Consider the following 18,142-nt stretch of genomic DNA (forward strand, 5'->3'; position numbering starts at 1 on the left):
ATTTGGTCATCATCACCTTTTGCCACAAGGTTGCAACTCTGAATAAAGAGCCTACTTGTTTTAGTAGCATTTTTTTTCATTTGACCATAAGCGCGGTCATGTTGTAAAAATGTAACCCTTTGGAGATGACCCCATTATTGGAAAACATACATATTTTGAAGCTGACTAACACAGAATACTGGCTCTGTGTTTGGGGACAAGGTGGCGAAAGGAGAATGTCTAGATTGTTGCAACCAAGACCCCTCATGAGAGATTCATGAGGGCACTTCCGCTCGCCCTCGACGCGAGTCTACAGAAGGCAGGCGAACATTAGAGCAGTGGGGAACTTGGCAGAGCGGGCAGCACAGGGTTTGTGCAGAACCTTTTTCCGGTTTCAGTTTGAATGGGTTCCCAGGAAGTGTCAAGTTTGAACAAATCCAAAATTTTACAATGTAGCTTAGCCAAGACTGCTGAGATTCACCTGATTCTGGGTCAAAACTGTACAGAGCACACTGCGTTTTATTTGGTGGGAAGCCAATGTGACTGGACCTTTCAGGCAACCTCAATGAAGAGGCAAGTAGCCTTGGCAAAACCGAAAATGAACCTAACTTGATCTTTGGTTTTGAAACAGTAAGTTCTGGCTTTATAAAGAGATAAATGCAAGTTTTACTTAGCTTTAAGATTCTTACAAATCGTTAGAAGAGGCACTGCAAATAATTAACAGTTATTTGGCCAGATTTACATACTCAAGTCAGTTCTTTCCTGAGATTAATGGGGACACTGGAGTAAGTACATTAACTCTCTTGGGTCCACGTTCTCCTAAGTGCCCTAGAGCAGTAGAGTAGTTAGGGTTGTGACAAAGAACAATGACTCTTCTTCAATAACTCATGTCCCTGTAGAGTAAACTGCACAAGTAGTAGGATGAAGCACAGTTGATAGCTAGATCCAGGGTGGGAAGAAAAGGAAACTAAAAATAAAAACTCTAACAGCCACTGTCTATTCTAACGGCAGACACGTGAATTAAGAGTACATAGCGTCACTCAGTCATCTCCATGGAGACATATGGGCATATTTCTGTCCTTGGACACCAAGATCTTGAAGATAACTGGCGTGCATAGTTCAAACCTGTTACCACTGGCATTAGCTGAATGAATCCTTTAGAGTTGTGAGAAAGACTAACACGGCGTGAAAGATAAAAATCCTATTTCTAAAAGTTTTCCAGTGTTCTGTAATTTTTGTTAACACAGGCAAATTTATGTATGTTTTCCTCCATATAGCTACAGGTTAGCATTTATGCTATAAGTAATATTATCTCTGTAAGTATATACTGAAGATAAGGGAGATTAGATTGTTTTAAATAACAGTGTTTTGAGAAGCTGATTAAACACTGACAAATTTCAAACACATAATCACACATTTGCTTTATGGCAATAGTTTTCAAAATTTTGAGTAAATATTCCCTAAATAATTTTTTAAACTATGTATCTCCGTTGTACCCCCCCCCCATTTTTAAGTTGTCTAAATGCTTCCATCATACATTTAAGTAGTTGCAAAGGATGAAATTTCTATAATATTGTAAATATTGACATATTCAAAGAAAACTTTTATTACTCATATAAACTTACCCAGTGAATTTTAAATAGTTCAATAATTTGTTCAACTATGTTGATACCGCCATTTAGCCACTTAGAAAATAACTAAGATCCTTTTTAACTTTATATTGTTCCTCTTCCCTTTGAATTTATTTCCAATCTTTTTCTCTTACAGACTTTTATTCTAATATAAACTATATTTATGCTTGCAAGACTTTTTATTGGCTATCCTATCATACTACATTCTTTGCTGTAAAAAAATAAAACACATATACAGAGAAAACTGATTTTTAAAACTCCTTGTGGCAATAATGCTCTAAGTGTTATACATTTTTGTGATTGAATTATTAAGTATACTAAAAATGTAAATGTAAAAAAAAACCAACCTAAATCTTCTAAAAATGTATCTGTTAGTGGGATGGATATATCTTCCTGTTCTCCTGCACTGAATTAGCTCATGTATCCCGGGGTAAATGCTAATTTTTGTTTAGAGAAGACAGGGGTCAATTTCACCTGTGTATATTATTTCAATAGGTTCAATCACTGAGAAATCTTACTCACATAAAAAAGTACATGAGAATGGAAATAGTTTTGTTATAACAATGTCACTCAATTTCTTGAATGCCTTCCTAGTTTTATGCAAAGATTACATAGTGATCTGTCATCAAAAGTTAATTTGAATGATCTATTCGCTCAATTAGGTCCTCCCTTCCATTTTGTTGAAAGCAAAGCATTAGAAACCACTTGACTTGCCAAAGGATTGTAATGTTGTTACTAAGGTCGTTCACTTTCCATTTCTGGAAAGTGTATCAACAAGACTTTATTTACAAGACCTATCAAATGACTAAAACTGTTCCTCTTTCACTGGTATTTCACTAAACTCAACATAGGCAAAAGAAATTCAGGAAAATAAAAAATTTGGTAATTTTAATACCATTCTCCCAGTATAAAAATTTTAATACATTTATTTTAGCTTAACATTAAATATATTTTCATCAAAACCTTAGAGCTGCAGACTGGCAAAGCCAATTCTCATTGTCATATCAACCAGCCAAATCAGGTTTATTTTTTAGCAGAATATAGTCTCGCTTCATTTTTCAATTTGATGAAATGTGTTGATGTGTCCCTGTGACAACTGTCTCACTTTTCAATTATAATTCTAAGACAGATAACCAGATAAGACACGGGCCAGATCAGGACTTGTCACCTGAATGAAATAAAACAATGCTGCTTTCAATCACGTCTTCCCTACGCTTCCTGGTTTTGTTTCTGGAGCTATACATTCTCTGATTATAAGAGGGTGGTAGAAGACACTGGGTCATTACAGAAAATTGTCATTACTCCTCTTCAACACCATTTAATGATGTATGTCGATTTCAGAACACACCACTCCCAAATCCCCATATATCTAATAAAACTCTGTCTTATCAAAAAATACACAGGGTCCAGCACAAGTAAGGATGGTAGAGTAAATGATAAGGGTTTAATAATTTATAGTTTTATTTTGAACATTTTACCTCAAATGTCATATGGCGTGCTTGAGTGTGATATGGGTATGTTACAGAATTACACGCTTATGACTTTGTAATAAAAAAGAGGTGTTGTTTGTGCCAAATCCTATATGAGGGAGACAAGTAGTAATGGGAAAAAATACACTAAAAATTAAAAAAATAAAAAGAGCTAAAAAAAGGAAATATATAAAAAATATGTATGACTAAGGACAAGAAGCCTTCCTTACCTGAGTGACTTAATTAAAGGAGGACATGAAGGCAGCAAAATCTTAAATTGCCTCTCGTTTGGCACCTGAAGCGCCTCAGGGAACTGCCATCCTGGGACCCAGGATAGAGGAGAAGCAGGCCTTTTGTAAGATGAGAGCAGATTATGAAATGTTAACGTGGCCTCTTCCAACAGAGCCATTTTAGGAGAAAATGTGTGTAGAAGCTAAGGTTGTAAATTTTTTTTAAAGTTCTGCTAACGTTTCAATTTCCTTCCATTTGTTCTTTGGTAATGTGTTAGAGATATAAAAGAGTACATAAAATACATAGAAACCATTTAAAGAAATGACATTCTTTGTGGTTTTAATTAGCATTTCCCTGATTACTAATGAAGCTGAAATCTATTTTTACATGTTGTTTCTTGTTTAACTGAAATGCTTGCCCCTGTCTTTTTCTTTCTCTCCTCTTCTCATCTCTTCTCTTTCCTTCTCCTTCCTTCCTTCTTTCCTTCCTTCCTTCCTTTTGGAGATGTGGGTTGTTTAACTCTTTTTAATGACTTTATTGCAATAAGATTTAAATACAAATTGTACACATCCTCCAAATATATAGGTGTGGCTTTTCTCTTCATTCTTTTTATGTCATCTTTTGCTTTACTTACTCCCATGATAGGTGATGCTGGTAGTAACAGGCATCAAGATTCCACACGCACGTATTTCTGTTTCTGAACAGAAGGACTCTCTATTGGCCTGTTTATATATTGCTGTGGCAAGCCCACAGTATCTTAATTTCCATAGCTTTCATAGGGTTTGGGGTTTGCTAGGAAAACTTCCCTACCTTTTTCTTCCTCAGAACTGTCTCTGCTATTCTAGAGTGTTGTCTTTATGAAGGACTTCCATTTTTTTGTCATTACATTTTTTCCAATGTACTTTACATTTTTGTTATTTTCATATTAATATACTTTTAATTACATTTTCTCAGGGCCAGTACTGGAGTGAGAAGTAAAAGCAACTTTCACATACTGGTTTTTTTATCAAACAAACTTGTTAAGCTCTTTTTATTTTTCATAATTTAACTCTAGATTCCTATAACATTTTATAGACAATATTATTTGCATTAATGATACTTTTACTGTGCTGAGTAGGACCACTTGATAGCACCTAACAGAAGTTGTGGCATGGGGCATCCTTTGCTTTTCCTGGCCTGAAAGATATACTTTCAAATGCAAAGGTTCTGGAAGCAACTTAAGTGCCCACCAGTAAATGAGTGGATCAAAAAACTATGATACATTTACACAATGGAATACTAAGCAGCAGAAAGAAAGAAGGAACTCCTACCCTTTGCAACAGCATGGATGGACCTGGAGAACATTATGCTATGTGAAATAAACCAGGTGGTGAAAGGCAAATACCATATGATCTCACCTTTAACTGGAATCTAATCAATAAAACAAACAAGCAAGCAAAATATAACCAGAGACATTGAAATTAAAAACAAATGGAGGGGCGATGGGAGGGGATAATAGAGAGAACAGGTGAAGGGTTTTCAGGAACAACTATAGAGGACACATGGACAAAACCAAGGGTGGGTGGAATCAGGGGAAGGAGGTGGGGATGCCTGGGGTGGGAGGGAGAGGTGGGGGAAAAGGCAGATAACTGTACTTGAACAACGATAAAATGTAAAAGTATTAAAAAAATGCTAAGGTAATATATGCCATATATTTTTTCATATGACTTTTATTGGATTAAAGGAAGTTTCTTTCAATTCTTAGTTTGCTAAAAGATTTGTGATGATGATAATGGTATCATGGGAATAAATGTTTCTTATTCGTTTATTCGTTTATTGAGATGACCTTATTAAGTTTATTTTTCCTTAATCTTTCACTATGGTGAATTATTATGGTTGCTTTTCTCTATTAAACCAACTTTGAATTGCTGGAATAAACTTAACTTATTAATTCTGAACTATCCTTTTAATGCATTCCTGGATTTATTTTGCTAATATTTTGTGTATAATATTTTTGCATCATGTTAATGTGAAAAGTCCCTTACTTTCCCTTTTATACTTTCTATGTCTGGTTTTGTCTTGAAAGTTATTCCAACTCATAATGAGTTGGGCATGTTCCCTCTTTTTCTAGTTTCTGGAGGAGTTTTTGTGAAGCTAAAATGATCTGTTCCTAGAACATCTGAAAGAACTGCCTATAAAATTATTTGGGCTTGGTGGTCCTTTCTGGAGAAAAGTTTAATTGATTAAAAATCCTTGAGCTCTGGCTGGCGTAGCTCAGTGGATTTAGCGCAGGCATGTGAACCAAAGGGCCACTGGTTTGATTCCCAGTTAGGGCACATATCTGGGTTGCGGGCCAGGTCCCCAGTAGGAGGTGCACGAGAGGCAAGCACACATTGATGTGTCTCTCCCTCTCTTTCTCCTTCCCTTCCCCTCTCTCCATAAATAAATAAGTAAATAAATAGATATCTTTTTAAAAAGTTTTTAATTAAAAAAAATTGTTGATAAAACTGTATTCTTTTCTAAAATTTGGTTATGGTACTATTCACATTATTTGGTTTAGTTTTGATAAATTATATTTTCTATGAATTTAGTTATTTCTCCTAGTTTTCAATGTATAATAACAAAATTATTCACAGCACTCTTGTATGTGGTTAAGTTCTCCAATAGCTATAGTTATATTCTCTTTTTCACTCCTAATGTTGCTCATTTATACATTCTCTCTTTTATTCTTCATTAGTCATGTTGGACATTGGTCTTTTTATTTTTTTAAACAACCAACTTCACTTTCTTGGACTTACCTATGCATGTATGTTTTCTATTCATATTTTGGAGTCTTTTCTCTATTTTATTCTTTCTTTTGTTTTTTTAAAAGTTCACTGTAGCATCCTTTTAATATCTTAGTTTGGGTAATAAGTTCATTAATTTTTATCCCCCTTTTGCTGCATAAACATTTAAGCCATTATGTTTCCCCATAAATACTATTTTTGCTGTGTCATACACATTTTAATACATAATATGTTTATTTTCATTCAGTTCTATATATTTTATAATTTCCACTATAATTTATATTGACCTTGAGATATTTAGAAATTTACTTTGAAACTCCCAAAAGTCTATGGCTTATCTTGTTTTCTTTTTGAATCTTAGAGCCAAATACAGTCATGTCACGAACTTCTGGCTCATAGGAATGAAGAGAAATGGTGTGTGCAACTTCTGGTTTTCACTAAAGGGAAGTTCCAGACTCTCCCTCTCTTTCATCTAGTTACAATGCAGACTCAAGGGCTGGAGATAGATAGAATGGGTGCCTTGTGTCATGATGGGGAAGCAATATATTGAGGATGGTGGAACTAAAAGGCTTGGAGCCTGGGTTTCAGACACCATACCTGCCATGGACACCATATATTTAGATTGTTACATAAGAGAAAAATTCATTTCTAGTTTACATAACCCACTGTTATTTTTGGATTTCTCTGCTAACTGAAGTCATGCTTAACTCTAACACAAATATATGAGAATCAAAACTACCATGGTCTTAATGGAAATGAAAATAAGGCAGGTTTGAGGGGTGATATGAAAAATTGAATTTATATCATCTCCAAGCTGAACTGCCTTACATTGCCTTTAAACTTCCAAAAATGACTCTTACTGTCCTGACTGTAATTCTTCTCCCTTGACCTCCCACTTTGTAAGTTCACTAGTTCCTGTCTCTAGTCAAGGGATTCTACTTTAACCCCACCTTTCTGGTGTGAACTGTCCCAATCCCCAATTTTCGAAGCACGTTCCTAAAGCTGGATTACCTCCAACGTGTACTTTACTTATTCCCACTTGCCGTCTTCCCCCACTCTGCTCTTTCCTGCACCCGGCTACATTTGTGTTCCTACATACCACATTTAACAAGCCACAACCCAGTTAGAAACCATTAATGGCTCACTACTGGCTAAATAGTGGTGCTACTACCTTTCACCTCCTAACCTTGCAATGCACATGACAGAGAATGCAAGCTGATCACAGCACTCTTTCCAAAAGAGCAGCCAGAATCCTGCCCAACAGAATGTTTTAATATTGAGTTCTAACGAGGAGGAACTGGCACTCAGAAAGAAATCCATTTGTATCCCTAATGCAAAATATCAAGTCGAAACTACTTGGTCTGTATTTCAAAACTCCAAAATATCTTACTATGTTCTTGGAGTGCTATCTTGTAAGAACCTATAAAAAATACGTGAAAGACTTTGCAATTGAATAAAAACTTATCGAGTGTCTCTGATAAAGGGGGGGAAGGGTTTTCAGGAACAACTATAAAGGACACATAGACAAAATCAAGGGAGGCTGGAATCAGGGGAGGGAGGTGGGGATGACTAGGATGGGGGGGAGTTGTGGGGGAAAAATGCAGACAATTGTACTTGGACAACAATAAAATAATATTTAAAAAATGAAAAAAAAACCCTAGTTTTTGCCTAACACACTCTTCTTGGTATTCTGATTCTTCTGGGGCACAGGTGGCAAACACAAGGCCCATGGGCCAAATCTGGCCCTCCACCTTGTTTTATCTGGCCCGGCACCTTGTTTCTGCCTAGCTGCAGTGCCAAGCTCTCGCTTAACTGTTAAGGAGTAGTTACATGTATACGGTCCTAAACTTACATTTGGCCCTTCGAAAGCAACCACGAGGCTGATGTGGCCCCCGGTGAAAATGAGTTTGACACCCCTGTTCTATGGGATCTCTGTACCTGTCAGTGTCTTTGAGCTCTTTATAACTCCGAATTGTAGATAACCAATCCTTGTTCATAGATACACAAATAAATTTTGTCTAGGGAGGTCCCGTTGATTTCCTCCCTCCACTATGGAGAAGCCACCTTTGCATCTATTTTAAATTCTTCAGCGCTCTTTAGTGCCTAGGTATGTGTGGTTCATTGTTCCGTTCAGTCATGTATAACATCTTACTCATTCACTCATTAATTAACAAGTTAAACAAATTCATTTGTCAGGAGCTCATTTTTTAATTTGTATGAGTCATGATTTCGTGGTTTTACCCTTTAAAAGCATCCTTTTAACAAGTGCTTTGTTCATTACTACCTTCCAAGTTTGTATCCTCAATATGGAATGACTTCCCTGGCCCTTTCTACCCCACACTACAGATTCTTCACGTTTCAGAGATGCTTCTAGTCCCCTAAAACTAATCTAATCATGTCCTCAAACTACAAAATGCATTATTTTCCACAACGAACCTACACTGCCATGATGTTTTAATTTATTTTACAATTATTTTTTATTCATAATGGCTTCTACAATATGTATTATTACCTGTTTCACTCATGTGCCGTAGTACATTTTTATCTTACATTATTAATTTATTTATGTATAAGTAACTTCTCTTCTAAATGAAAGTGTAAATTCCTAGAGAGAACTGATCAGTTTATTTTTCCTCCTCTTCAGCGACAATGCACTGCTTTACACAGTGCCCAATAAACATCCACTGTAAGTCCCACTCATAGCCCATGAACTGGGCTCTCCATCAGGATTTTTTTCAGGCTATCACTTAGCTTTATTTGGGGAATCGCCTGCTGTCTTTTGGATGAAGGTGGTTTCTTCTTAGCAAAATTCACACTAAACTTTAATGAAAATTGTTAGAGTTTCTGTGAAACACCCCGTAAAGTACAGTGCTGATCAGAATGTTAGAAAGGAAAAGGAATACATTCATCTACTTCTGGGAGATTTCCCCCTAACTAATGGACTTGGACAAACCGGTACTGTACATACGTATACCCCTAAGTGTTCTCATGTACCCCTCTTATGTGAGGGTCATACATGTTCAATTCAGGATTCATCATTTCATGCTACAGATATTTATTGTCCACTACATAGAAATTTTTGACAGGCCCTGGGAAGCATTTGCAACTGTCATTTTTAATCCAAGATGCTTACTTGCTAGTGAAGGAGGAAAGGGGCAAGTGAAGGAAGAGGAAGAAAAATAGACCCAAGGCTGTGACCTAAGCATTCCGATAACTGATGACAAGACAAATCAGGTTGCTCACTATGATGAAAAGACATCTTGTCTTTTATAATCTATTATATATTATAGCTACTGAACTTTTAAAATCAATCTAGTGTAAATACTAATGAAACAATGGAATTTCAGACATTTGCAGAATTCGATCACCGTGATATACACCCTCCATTCAATGCCTTACGCACCCTTAACCACCAACCCAGCCAAATGTAGACGGCCAACACTGTCTTACGGTTTAAGTGCTGAGTAGTGAGAGAATAATAGATGAACTTGAGATCGCTTTCCGCATATCTGATCTTATGAACTACAAAGTATTTTACCAGTTGAGTGGTCTTCCAATGCATGTAAAGTCAAAGGACTTCATAATATTTGAGCATTAACATTATTACTTGAGCACATTCATTTTTATGGTTTTACTTAATTACTTCCAATTAAACCCATCTTGAGAAAATTGCCACTGTAAAAATCCTATTCCATTTAATCAATTTTTATTTTTCTCATGATGACTTTTTATTTTTACCTTTATTCCTAAAGGAATCCTTATAATAAGGCATTTATAATTCTACTCCACAGTAGCTTTAGTAAAAATATTATATAAATAAAAAAAAGACTCACAAGTACTAATGAATGTTATAGGCTTGTTGTTATTGTTGATATAATTTTCAGTTTCATGTGGCATATGGGTATAATTAAAATGTTTAAATAACAAACAATAAACAATCACATAATGATAACGATAAGCTAACATTTGGTTGGTCCTAAATATTTTCACATATATTTTCTCTCTTAATTCTCATAGTCTAATGTAGTAAGTTTACTTATAATCATGTTTACAGATGAAGAAATCAAGGGACAAGCGATCTGCTAAAATGTTGTATAAGTGGCATTTTGTATGCTGAGCTTAAGTCCTCAAACTCAAAATTTCTGTTCTTGTTCATACTTTTAAAAAGAGCATTTAGTTCCTAAGCCAAATCCTGTTGGCAAGACACTCCCCAAGGTTAGGTAAAATATACGTGGAGGAACACTAAACATTTTATTCCCCTCCGATGTCATCATGCTGAAACTGAGAAGGTCAGTGTACTTTCCAAATGGCCCAGTTAAATCTAAGGAATAGATTATTTACCCACGAGGGTCTGGACACTGTCAATCAAAACCACTTGTTTACACAGGACTAAAATGTGCTCTATTAGCATCTTTCCATTCCTCACACTCACAAAATAAATATTTCATTCTTCATTAGCCTTATTGTTTAAAAGTTTCTTATTTTTTTCCTGTTCATTAAATATATAAAAAGATAAAATAAAAATCACCCCTAGGCCCAAGACACCTTAATATTTTTGTGTCTTCTCTTAAAGTTTTTTTTTAACACAAAATATATACATTTAATACTTGCATCATCCTCTCCATTATACCTTTATATGCCACAATTTCCCCTCACATAACAACATGGCAATATTTACTTTTTTAAATATGATTTTTTATCTGAATAATATTTCATCATAAGGCGGTACCATAATTTATTTAACTGTTCTTTCAATTCACATGGTTTTTGTTATAAAAATGTTTCTTTATAAAAGTAATATAAAACTTTAAAAACAGAATAAATGAAATCACAGCCCTAATTCTTATCTAACAAGTCACTGTTATGAGTTTTGCTCATTCTCTTGTATTCTTTTCTCATATATCTCTCATTTAATGTTATCATGAAAGTAGACATGATTTTACACACTGAATTTGTTTCCATTTAACACTGTATTATACGTCTTTTCCATAACTGTTGTGGAAAACTGGGTGGAAACTCCACGCTATATCTAACCATTATTTCATTGTCAAACAACAAGCCATGTCCCCTTTTTATTCCTAAATCATTTAAAATAAATCATTTTTCAATTAATACTACAAGCATATAGTCTTTACATTCATGTACTTTAAATAATTATTTCTTAATACTAGATTCTGCAGGTAAGATCTTTGAGAAAAAAGCTGACCAGTTTTTATCATTATTTGAGCATTGGTAAAAATGATGTAAAAAATATTAAAGTTGAATATCCGGACTTCAAAGTATAAATAGCATCCTGATCTCAGTTTTTTATCAGCCAGTCCTTTGAAACTAATTATATTTTCCATAAATTAATACATCTTGGCATCATCAGAATAAAGAGAGCAGTGGCCACTTACATGGGCACATTTTTGTTTAAAAATTTTTTTTTTCATTTTGAAAGTCTGTACCCACATACCGTTCATGTACCATTTAGCTTATTTTACCATCTGAATCCCAGATGCAGTTTTAGAAATGCCCCCTGGAACTGCTTCCTGTGGGGGGTGCTCTGAAACCCACCTCAGGACACGGCAGTAATTCTGATGAAAGGACAAAGAAAACGCCCGCACTCACCGTTTCTAACACATTCACACGGTCCTGCAAATAAAGCATAGCATACAATTATAAAAACAAGGCTATTAAAATAATTTCAAGTTTACATAATAGATTTCCTTTTTATTCTCTATTAGTAATAACATTTTTAAGATGTAAAAAATGGAAATTCAGGATGATCTCTAAAATAGAACTAACACAAGAGCATCACTATCCCTTTTCCCATCTTTGCAAGAGTTAAGACTACAGGGTTGAATTTGACAGCAAATACCATAAGTTCATATATAATTATGAAATGGAATAGATTTTACCACTTTTGCATTTGTGAATTTATTTATATACTTAAGAATATATAATATTAGATGCATTTGAATACATAAACCATGACTACATAATAGCAGGGATATGAAAAAGGAATTTAGCAATATATCACTTCTCAATTAGGTGTCTAGCACAGTTTGATCTCACAGGAAGGCAAAGTTCAGGCATAAGAATACATTATCACGTAAAATTAATAAGTAAATTGTTCATTAAAACAAGGCAAGAAAAATAAATGAGAAATATACTACATGCAACCGATCCAGGACGCAGATGGACCTTCATTACTTACAGTACCTTAGATTTTACAGAAATATTGATCTTTAAAAGGGTTACTGAGAATAATGATTAAAAAGATAAAGAATCAAGAAAACTTTTGCATTCTCCAATCAGTGGTATTCTCAACTCTTCTCAGAGCTGAAGGGGTTTTTACAAAAGACAAAAGGCTGAATCTGAGCGGGAGGAGAGTCAACATTTAAGAAAGTGGAAAGCCATCCTTTCTAGGAGGGGCAAGGCCATTTTTCTTCCTCTTCTTTCATTTTAAGCAGTTAGATGAGGTATGTGAAAATTTTTTGTTTGTTTATTTGTTTAATCAAATTAATCATTTAGTCCAATGAGGAAAAGGGGCGGGTACGGTACAGAGAGCCACTCAGATCAGGGGCCTTGCGGCTCCACCGGGACCACCATAGATCCATCACACTTGGGAGCAGAATGAACTTGGCCCGCATCTCCATTCTCTCAGCCTCACCTAACACAGCTGCAGCCTTGTTCTGAGGACTTCTGCAACCCCACCTGCGAGCCTCAAACTGGGAGACTTGAGTTGCATATTTCTACCCTTTAAACCTTTGGCTATGTGGGAATGAATTAAATGAACAAATTATGCAAAATCAGATGGTTTTTAGCAATATGCTCTGTTTAACTACATTTTGTTGGCACACTTGAGAGGACCTCACCCTCGAACCCAGAGCTTCATGGAGTAACTGCTATTTTGCTGGTGACTTGTGAACTGCCACATTTCAGTGCTTCGTGATACATGCATCTACTGTCTCAAGTGGGCTTTGGTATGTTGTTGCCAGGCATCTTATCCACAGTGTACCTGGGACAAAACCATCTGGCTATACTTTACCATCCTTTGCAGACCGAACAGAACCTCACTAGATGCCTCCGGAGACAGAAACAGCCCTTGTGCCACATCACGTTTATCTGACCCATCTCAGAAGGCTCAATATTTTCACAGCCACTGTTTGGGCCTTAAGTTTTTCCCATAACATGCATTTATGGGCACATATTATTAGAGATTAGCATATTTTAAAAAGCACATATGCAGCTGGTATGTAATAAGTGATTTCATATGTCAAAGCAGAATAGAATAAAAATATGTCTAAATTCATAACCCAGTGTTTGGCAAAAATAAGCTTGAATATTTGTTACAGGATTTTAAAAGAAATGTGTACTGTCATGGACTACACATTTTTATCCTCATGAAATTCACATGCTGAAACCCCCAGTGTGATGGCATTTGAACATGTGGCCTTTGGAAGGTAATTAGGTCATAGGGACAGAGTCCTCAAGTGTCCTTACAAGAAGACACATGAAACACTTGCTGCTCTTTCTGCTCTCTGCCATGTAAGGACTTAATGAGAAGATGGCCTTCTCCAAGAACCAAATCTGCCAGCACCTTGGTCTTGGACTTTTCAGCCTCCAGAACTGCAAGACATAAGTGTTTGCTGTTTAAGTCACCCAGTCAATGGCACTGTCATTTGTTACAGCAGTCCAAGGTGACTCAGAAGACCTGAGCCTGGTCTGTAAGACTAATCAGAAATGGTAAAAAAAAAAAACCCTCCATTTTGTTAAATTATAAAGATCAATAAATGATTTTGATATTGATATAATTTACTTACATCTGTTTGTCTATAACCTACTTCATTCCCAATCAATAAATAATTATTCTGATGCAATTTACTTATGTCTATAACTGACTTCATTCCAATATGGTACTAAGACAGCTTTCCATAAAAAAGTACATTTCAGAAAAAGAAAAGTCAGGAAATAGAAACATTCAGTTTATTAACCTAAATTTAAATAATCCAATTTGCCAATCAACAACTAGCAGGATACCAGCCATTGCAGCCAATTAGTGAGCTCTGTCTAAATTGTAGTTTTTTGGTCTTAATTTTAAGACTATAAGTAAAAAGAACCTATACCTAGTCTTTATAAACTTATTAATTTGCTTTTAAAATTTAAGAAATGGATTTTGTAATTTAAATGATTATAGCTGACTTCTTTTTCGGCAGACGATATTGGTTATCATAATTCTGCACATAAAGGGATTAGGCTGCTGCACATCCTTATTCTCAAACAAAATATCTGCATACTTTCTCTCATGTTCTTATCATTAAAGCAGAGGTAACTTAAGCCAATACTGTGGCATTAATACAATCTATAAAAATGACAGTATATGTCCTAGAATTAACATGCAATTATAGCAGAATAAATTCTGTTCTTCTTAACCTCTCCCACTCTTACTAGAACTGCAGTTGTAGTGTTTCGTTGTTGCAGTCTAATCTCCATTTCAACAGATTTGACCATCAAGCTCAAATCAACCTTCTGGTTCCACACTCTCCCAGCTCCTCCTTCACAAACACCCCCAGCTCGAGCTTGGATCCTGAAAAGGACTGTTAGGACTCTGTGAGCAGGGTTAGGAGGTGGCAAGAGTAAGACACCTCCAGAAGTAATGAAGACACTCTCATTATAATCATCATATTTCAGGGGGGCTCAATAAGTCAGTGGTTCTTATTTTTGTAGTCATGGACTTTGAGAGTCTAATGAAACTTGATCTTTTCCCCAGGACTGTACGTTACCCGCAACACACACATAATTCTGCATATATTTTTAGGGGAATTGCAGACTCTTTGAAGTCTACCCATAGGCCTTCAAGTCCTTTTACTCTAAATACGGTGTGAAATAAGATGTAAGAATATTACGTAAATAAATTATTTTATTAAATCAAATCTATTTCTCCTGTATGAAATATTTCTAGATAAAAAACAGCAAAAACAAAAGGAAAAAACACCAATTGGGAATGGAGGGTCAAACAACAATGGAAGGAAAAATTTCCTTCAAGTATTTCGAAAAAAAAAAAAGTTCTTGGGGAAAACAACCTGTTTTGTTGCTATTGCTTTTTTTGTGATTGGATATTATTCTTTTCCACCACTGTTTAGTTCTAAGGAAGGAAAAGTCTAACAAACATATAAAATAGCAACAATTATTTTAATGTTTACTCTTAAAGATTATATGTGTAGTCACTGCATTGTCGTTGAGTTATAACAGAGCCAGCTGGTCTCACCAATATGAACACTGCCTTATTTCTAAGGGAAAATAATGCAGCTGCACCAAACATTTTATGTCTACTTGACAGATCAAATAGGGGAAGCCTATAGCATATTTACTATAAAAATATGTATTCTATTAAAAAATTCTTTAAAATATGTATTTTAACATTTTATGATGAGGTTAGTAACTTGCCTTGAGCTGTATATATTCCTTTGCTACTTGGTCATAACAGGGTGTACACTGGAATTTATAACTGAAGGCAAATTCATTAGTATCACTGGAAATGGGCAAAAATGTGTAGGCTAAGTTAGGATATGGGCACTAACGGATCTTTGCTACCTGAATCCCTGGTCATTAACAGTTTATTTGATTCAGCTGAGCCAATCAATTAGCCACATTGATTCACCCAATCCATCTAAGCGATGAATTGGAGGCCTAACAGGTCTAAATAATCAGAGTTCTTCTATCTTTGGTAATTATAGTTGAACAAGTCTAGCAGTTTCATTTTATCACAATAATGCAGCATTTTCCAAGAATACTTTAAATATATCCATTAGCATATGAAAAAGCACGATACTGGCATAAAAATATACCAAGTGTTTCTATCCCTTCCAAGGCTAAGAAGCTTTAAGAGTACAGTATAGAATGATTTTGGAAACTTCTCTAACACTGAAGGTCTATGGGAGGCAGATAATTTACAAAAAGAAAAACCCACAAGGGGGAATCCCTCCCATCACTGTTCTAAGAGCACAAAGCCTCTCTTCTGGAAAAAAAAAATCCACTTGGCTTCTTCCGGAGAGACCACCGCATGGCATTTCCCCTGTCAGTGCTAACTCTGCTTCATCAACACTCACATTTTACCTGCTACTTCCTCTATGAACGATACAAAATGAAATGCAAATATGTACCTTTTCTTCTTGATGCATTTCCACATGGCAACCCACTGCACTTAACAAACTGCCAATTGTTTTTTTTAATAAATAAAAGAGCTAGAGATAATTTCAAATGTATTCTTTTCCAAACTTCAAGATATTAAAAGAAAGAAAAGGTTTTCATTAACTACCACAGAAAAAGGTCAGCGTTTGGTGATTTAAAGCCAAGGAAAACAAAATAGAGATAAAAATCGCAAACAACCTCAACATTGCCACATCAAAAAAGATATAGAATATAGCAGAAGTTGGCTCTGAATATACCAAATGAATAAGCAACCTATACATAAAATTGTATTTGATCTATTACAAGTCAGCCCCGTCACTCCATACTTGGGAGAAACTTCAGGGTGGGCGACATCAGGCAGCGGGCAGTGGTTTCCCAACTGCCCAGTGTTGGACTTAGTCCTCATTAAGTACTGGCGGTCAGTCTGTAAACTCATCTCACTAGCTGTTTATGAGCCCTCTTCAAATAATCTACTTAAGCGTCCAAAATAACAAAACAAACGTTGAAAAGGAAACCACAGCAAGGCATCGAGATTTTTGTCTAAAATGTTGTCAATACGAATTCCTGAACATTTTGACTTATCAAAAAAAAAAAAAGTGGAAAATCAGAAGCAGGAACTATCAAAAGACTTAAGAACAGAGTCAGAGAGTGTGCTCCACACTTCGGATCTGTTCGCTCATCCACTACTATGGCCATGATAGGCCCAGAGGCACTCAGCTGTTCTGCTTGTCTGCTATGTTCCTGGGTTGGCATTTCTGCTTTGCCATCTTGTTTGTTATGAGTTCATTACTGACCATTATACTTCGGTTTGACACCTTTCAGGAAAGGCTGACTTTGCACTTACTCTGAAGTGGGGTGAGTGCCTGGGCTTGCAGGGTGGGAATGCAAGTAGGGTGGAAGAGAAAGATATGCAAACATGGCTCTTGGTTTGTTTCAAGAGATTTCACGCTGGAAAATGCAGCCAGAAGTTAGGTAAGGGTTTTGCTGAAAGTTCCTGCAAACACTTCCAGTCAACTGTATGAAACTAACACCAAAAAAAATCTCAGATTCACCCTTTATATTTCAGACCACAAAGCAATGTAATGGGGTTTAATTTTTTTTTCTTGAAAACGAAGAATCGCTTTAAGATTCTTCTTTGAAGCACAAATGCAATGTGATGCATAGGCAGGGGCCTATAGGATAAAACTACAAACTAAATGAAGGGCAGAAGACACAGAATTATCTTACCCTTGGAAGTGGTTTCAGTTCCACAGTGAAACTGCTGGGACCAGGTATCAAGAGTTCAGTGACTGACATTTGGACTGGGGAACAACTGAAATTTATTTGCAGGTAATATAAAGGCTATGATGGTGGTTAGGGGCAATGCAAATGACAACCAATGTAATTTTAAAGATTGACTGTCCCTCCAGAGAGACGTAGGAACTGGAGTTGAGTACTAGGGGGAGAAAGCCAACAGCCTAGAAGCCAACACACCGTGTGATTTTTTTTCAAGGATTTACATTTTAAGAAATAAAGTGCACGTCTCCCGTTGTAAGGTTAGTCATATATCAGCTGAATATGCTCTGAACTCTTATGCAAATCATAGTGCAGTGGTGATTAAGGCATAATTTATGAATAGGTTCGTGTCATACAGAACTTGTGGGAACAATAGGGTGTGCTTTTTTTTCAGGGTGTGCGTATGACTGTCACCAAACAGAGCTGGTCTAATGAGACTCCCTGAGGCTGACATCTCCTTTGTTGCCCTCAAGGGCAAATATCTCCCGGGCTTCCAGGTGAAGAAGGTTCACAAGGAAACCTACATAACCATATAACCCTATGTCCCCAGCTCCTTCCTCCTCAATATTTGAATCACAGCTCTTGGTTGCCGGCTATCATGCATGTCACACAGTTG

The 18,142-nt window shown here is 35.9% G+C and overlaps 1 protein-coding gene across 7 annotated transcripts in view; it reads right to left on the minus strand.

Annotated features, from left to right (window-relative positions):
- Positions 1-18,142, minus strand: part of CEP128 (centrosomal protein 128) — a 353,654-nt gene that overhangs the window by 46,197 nt on the left and 289,315 nt on the right. For 6 of the 7 annotated variants that reach the window (XM_045201901.2, XM_045201906.2, XM_045201904.2 and 3 more), the window contains one exon: positions 11,686-11,709. The exons of the other annotated variant lie outside the window; for it this stretch is intronic. In XM_045201901.2, coding sequence (XP_045057836.2) covers positions 11,686-11,709 — 24 coding nt within the window. The remainder of the gene's footprint in view (positions 1-11,685; positions 11,710-18,142) is intronic. 7 annotated transcript variants of the gene reach the window in all.

The sequence above is a fragment of the Desmodus rotundus genome, chromosome 7 (genome assembly GCF_022682495.2).
Source record: "Desmodus rotundus isolate HL8 chromosome 7, HLdesRot8A.1, whole genome shotgun sequence".
Taxonomy (NCBI): Eukaryota; Metazoa; Chordata; class Mammalia; order Chiroptera; family Phyllostomidae; genus Desmodus; species Desmodus rotundus.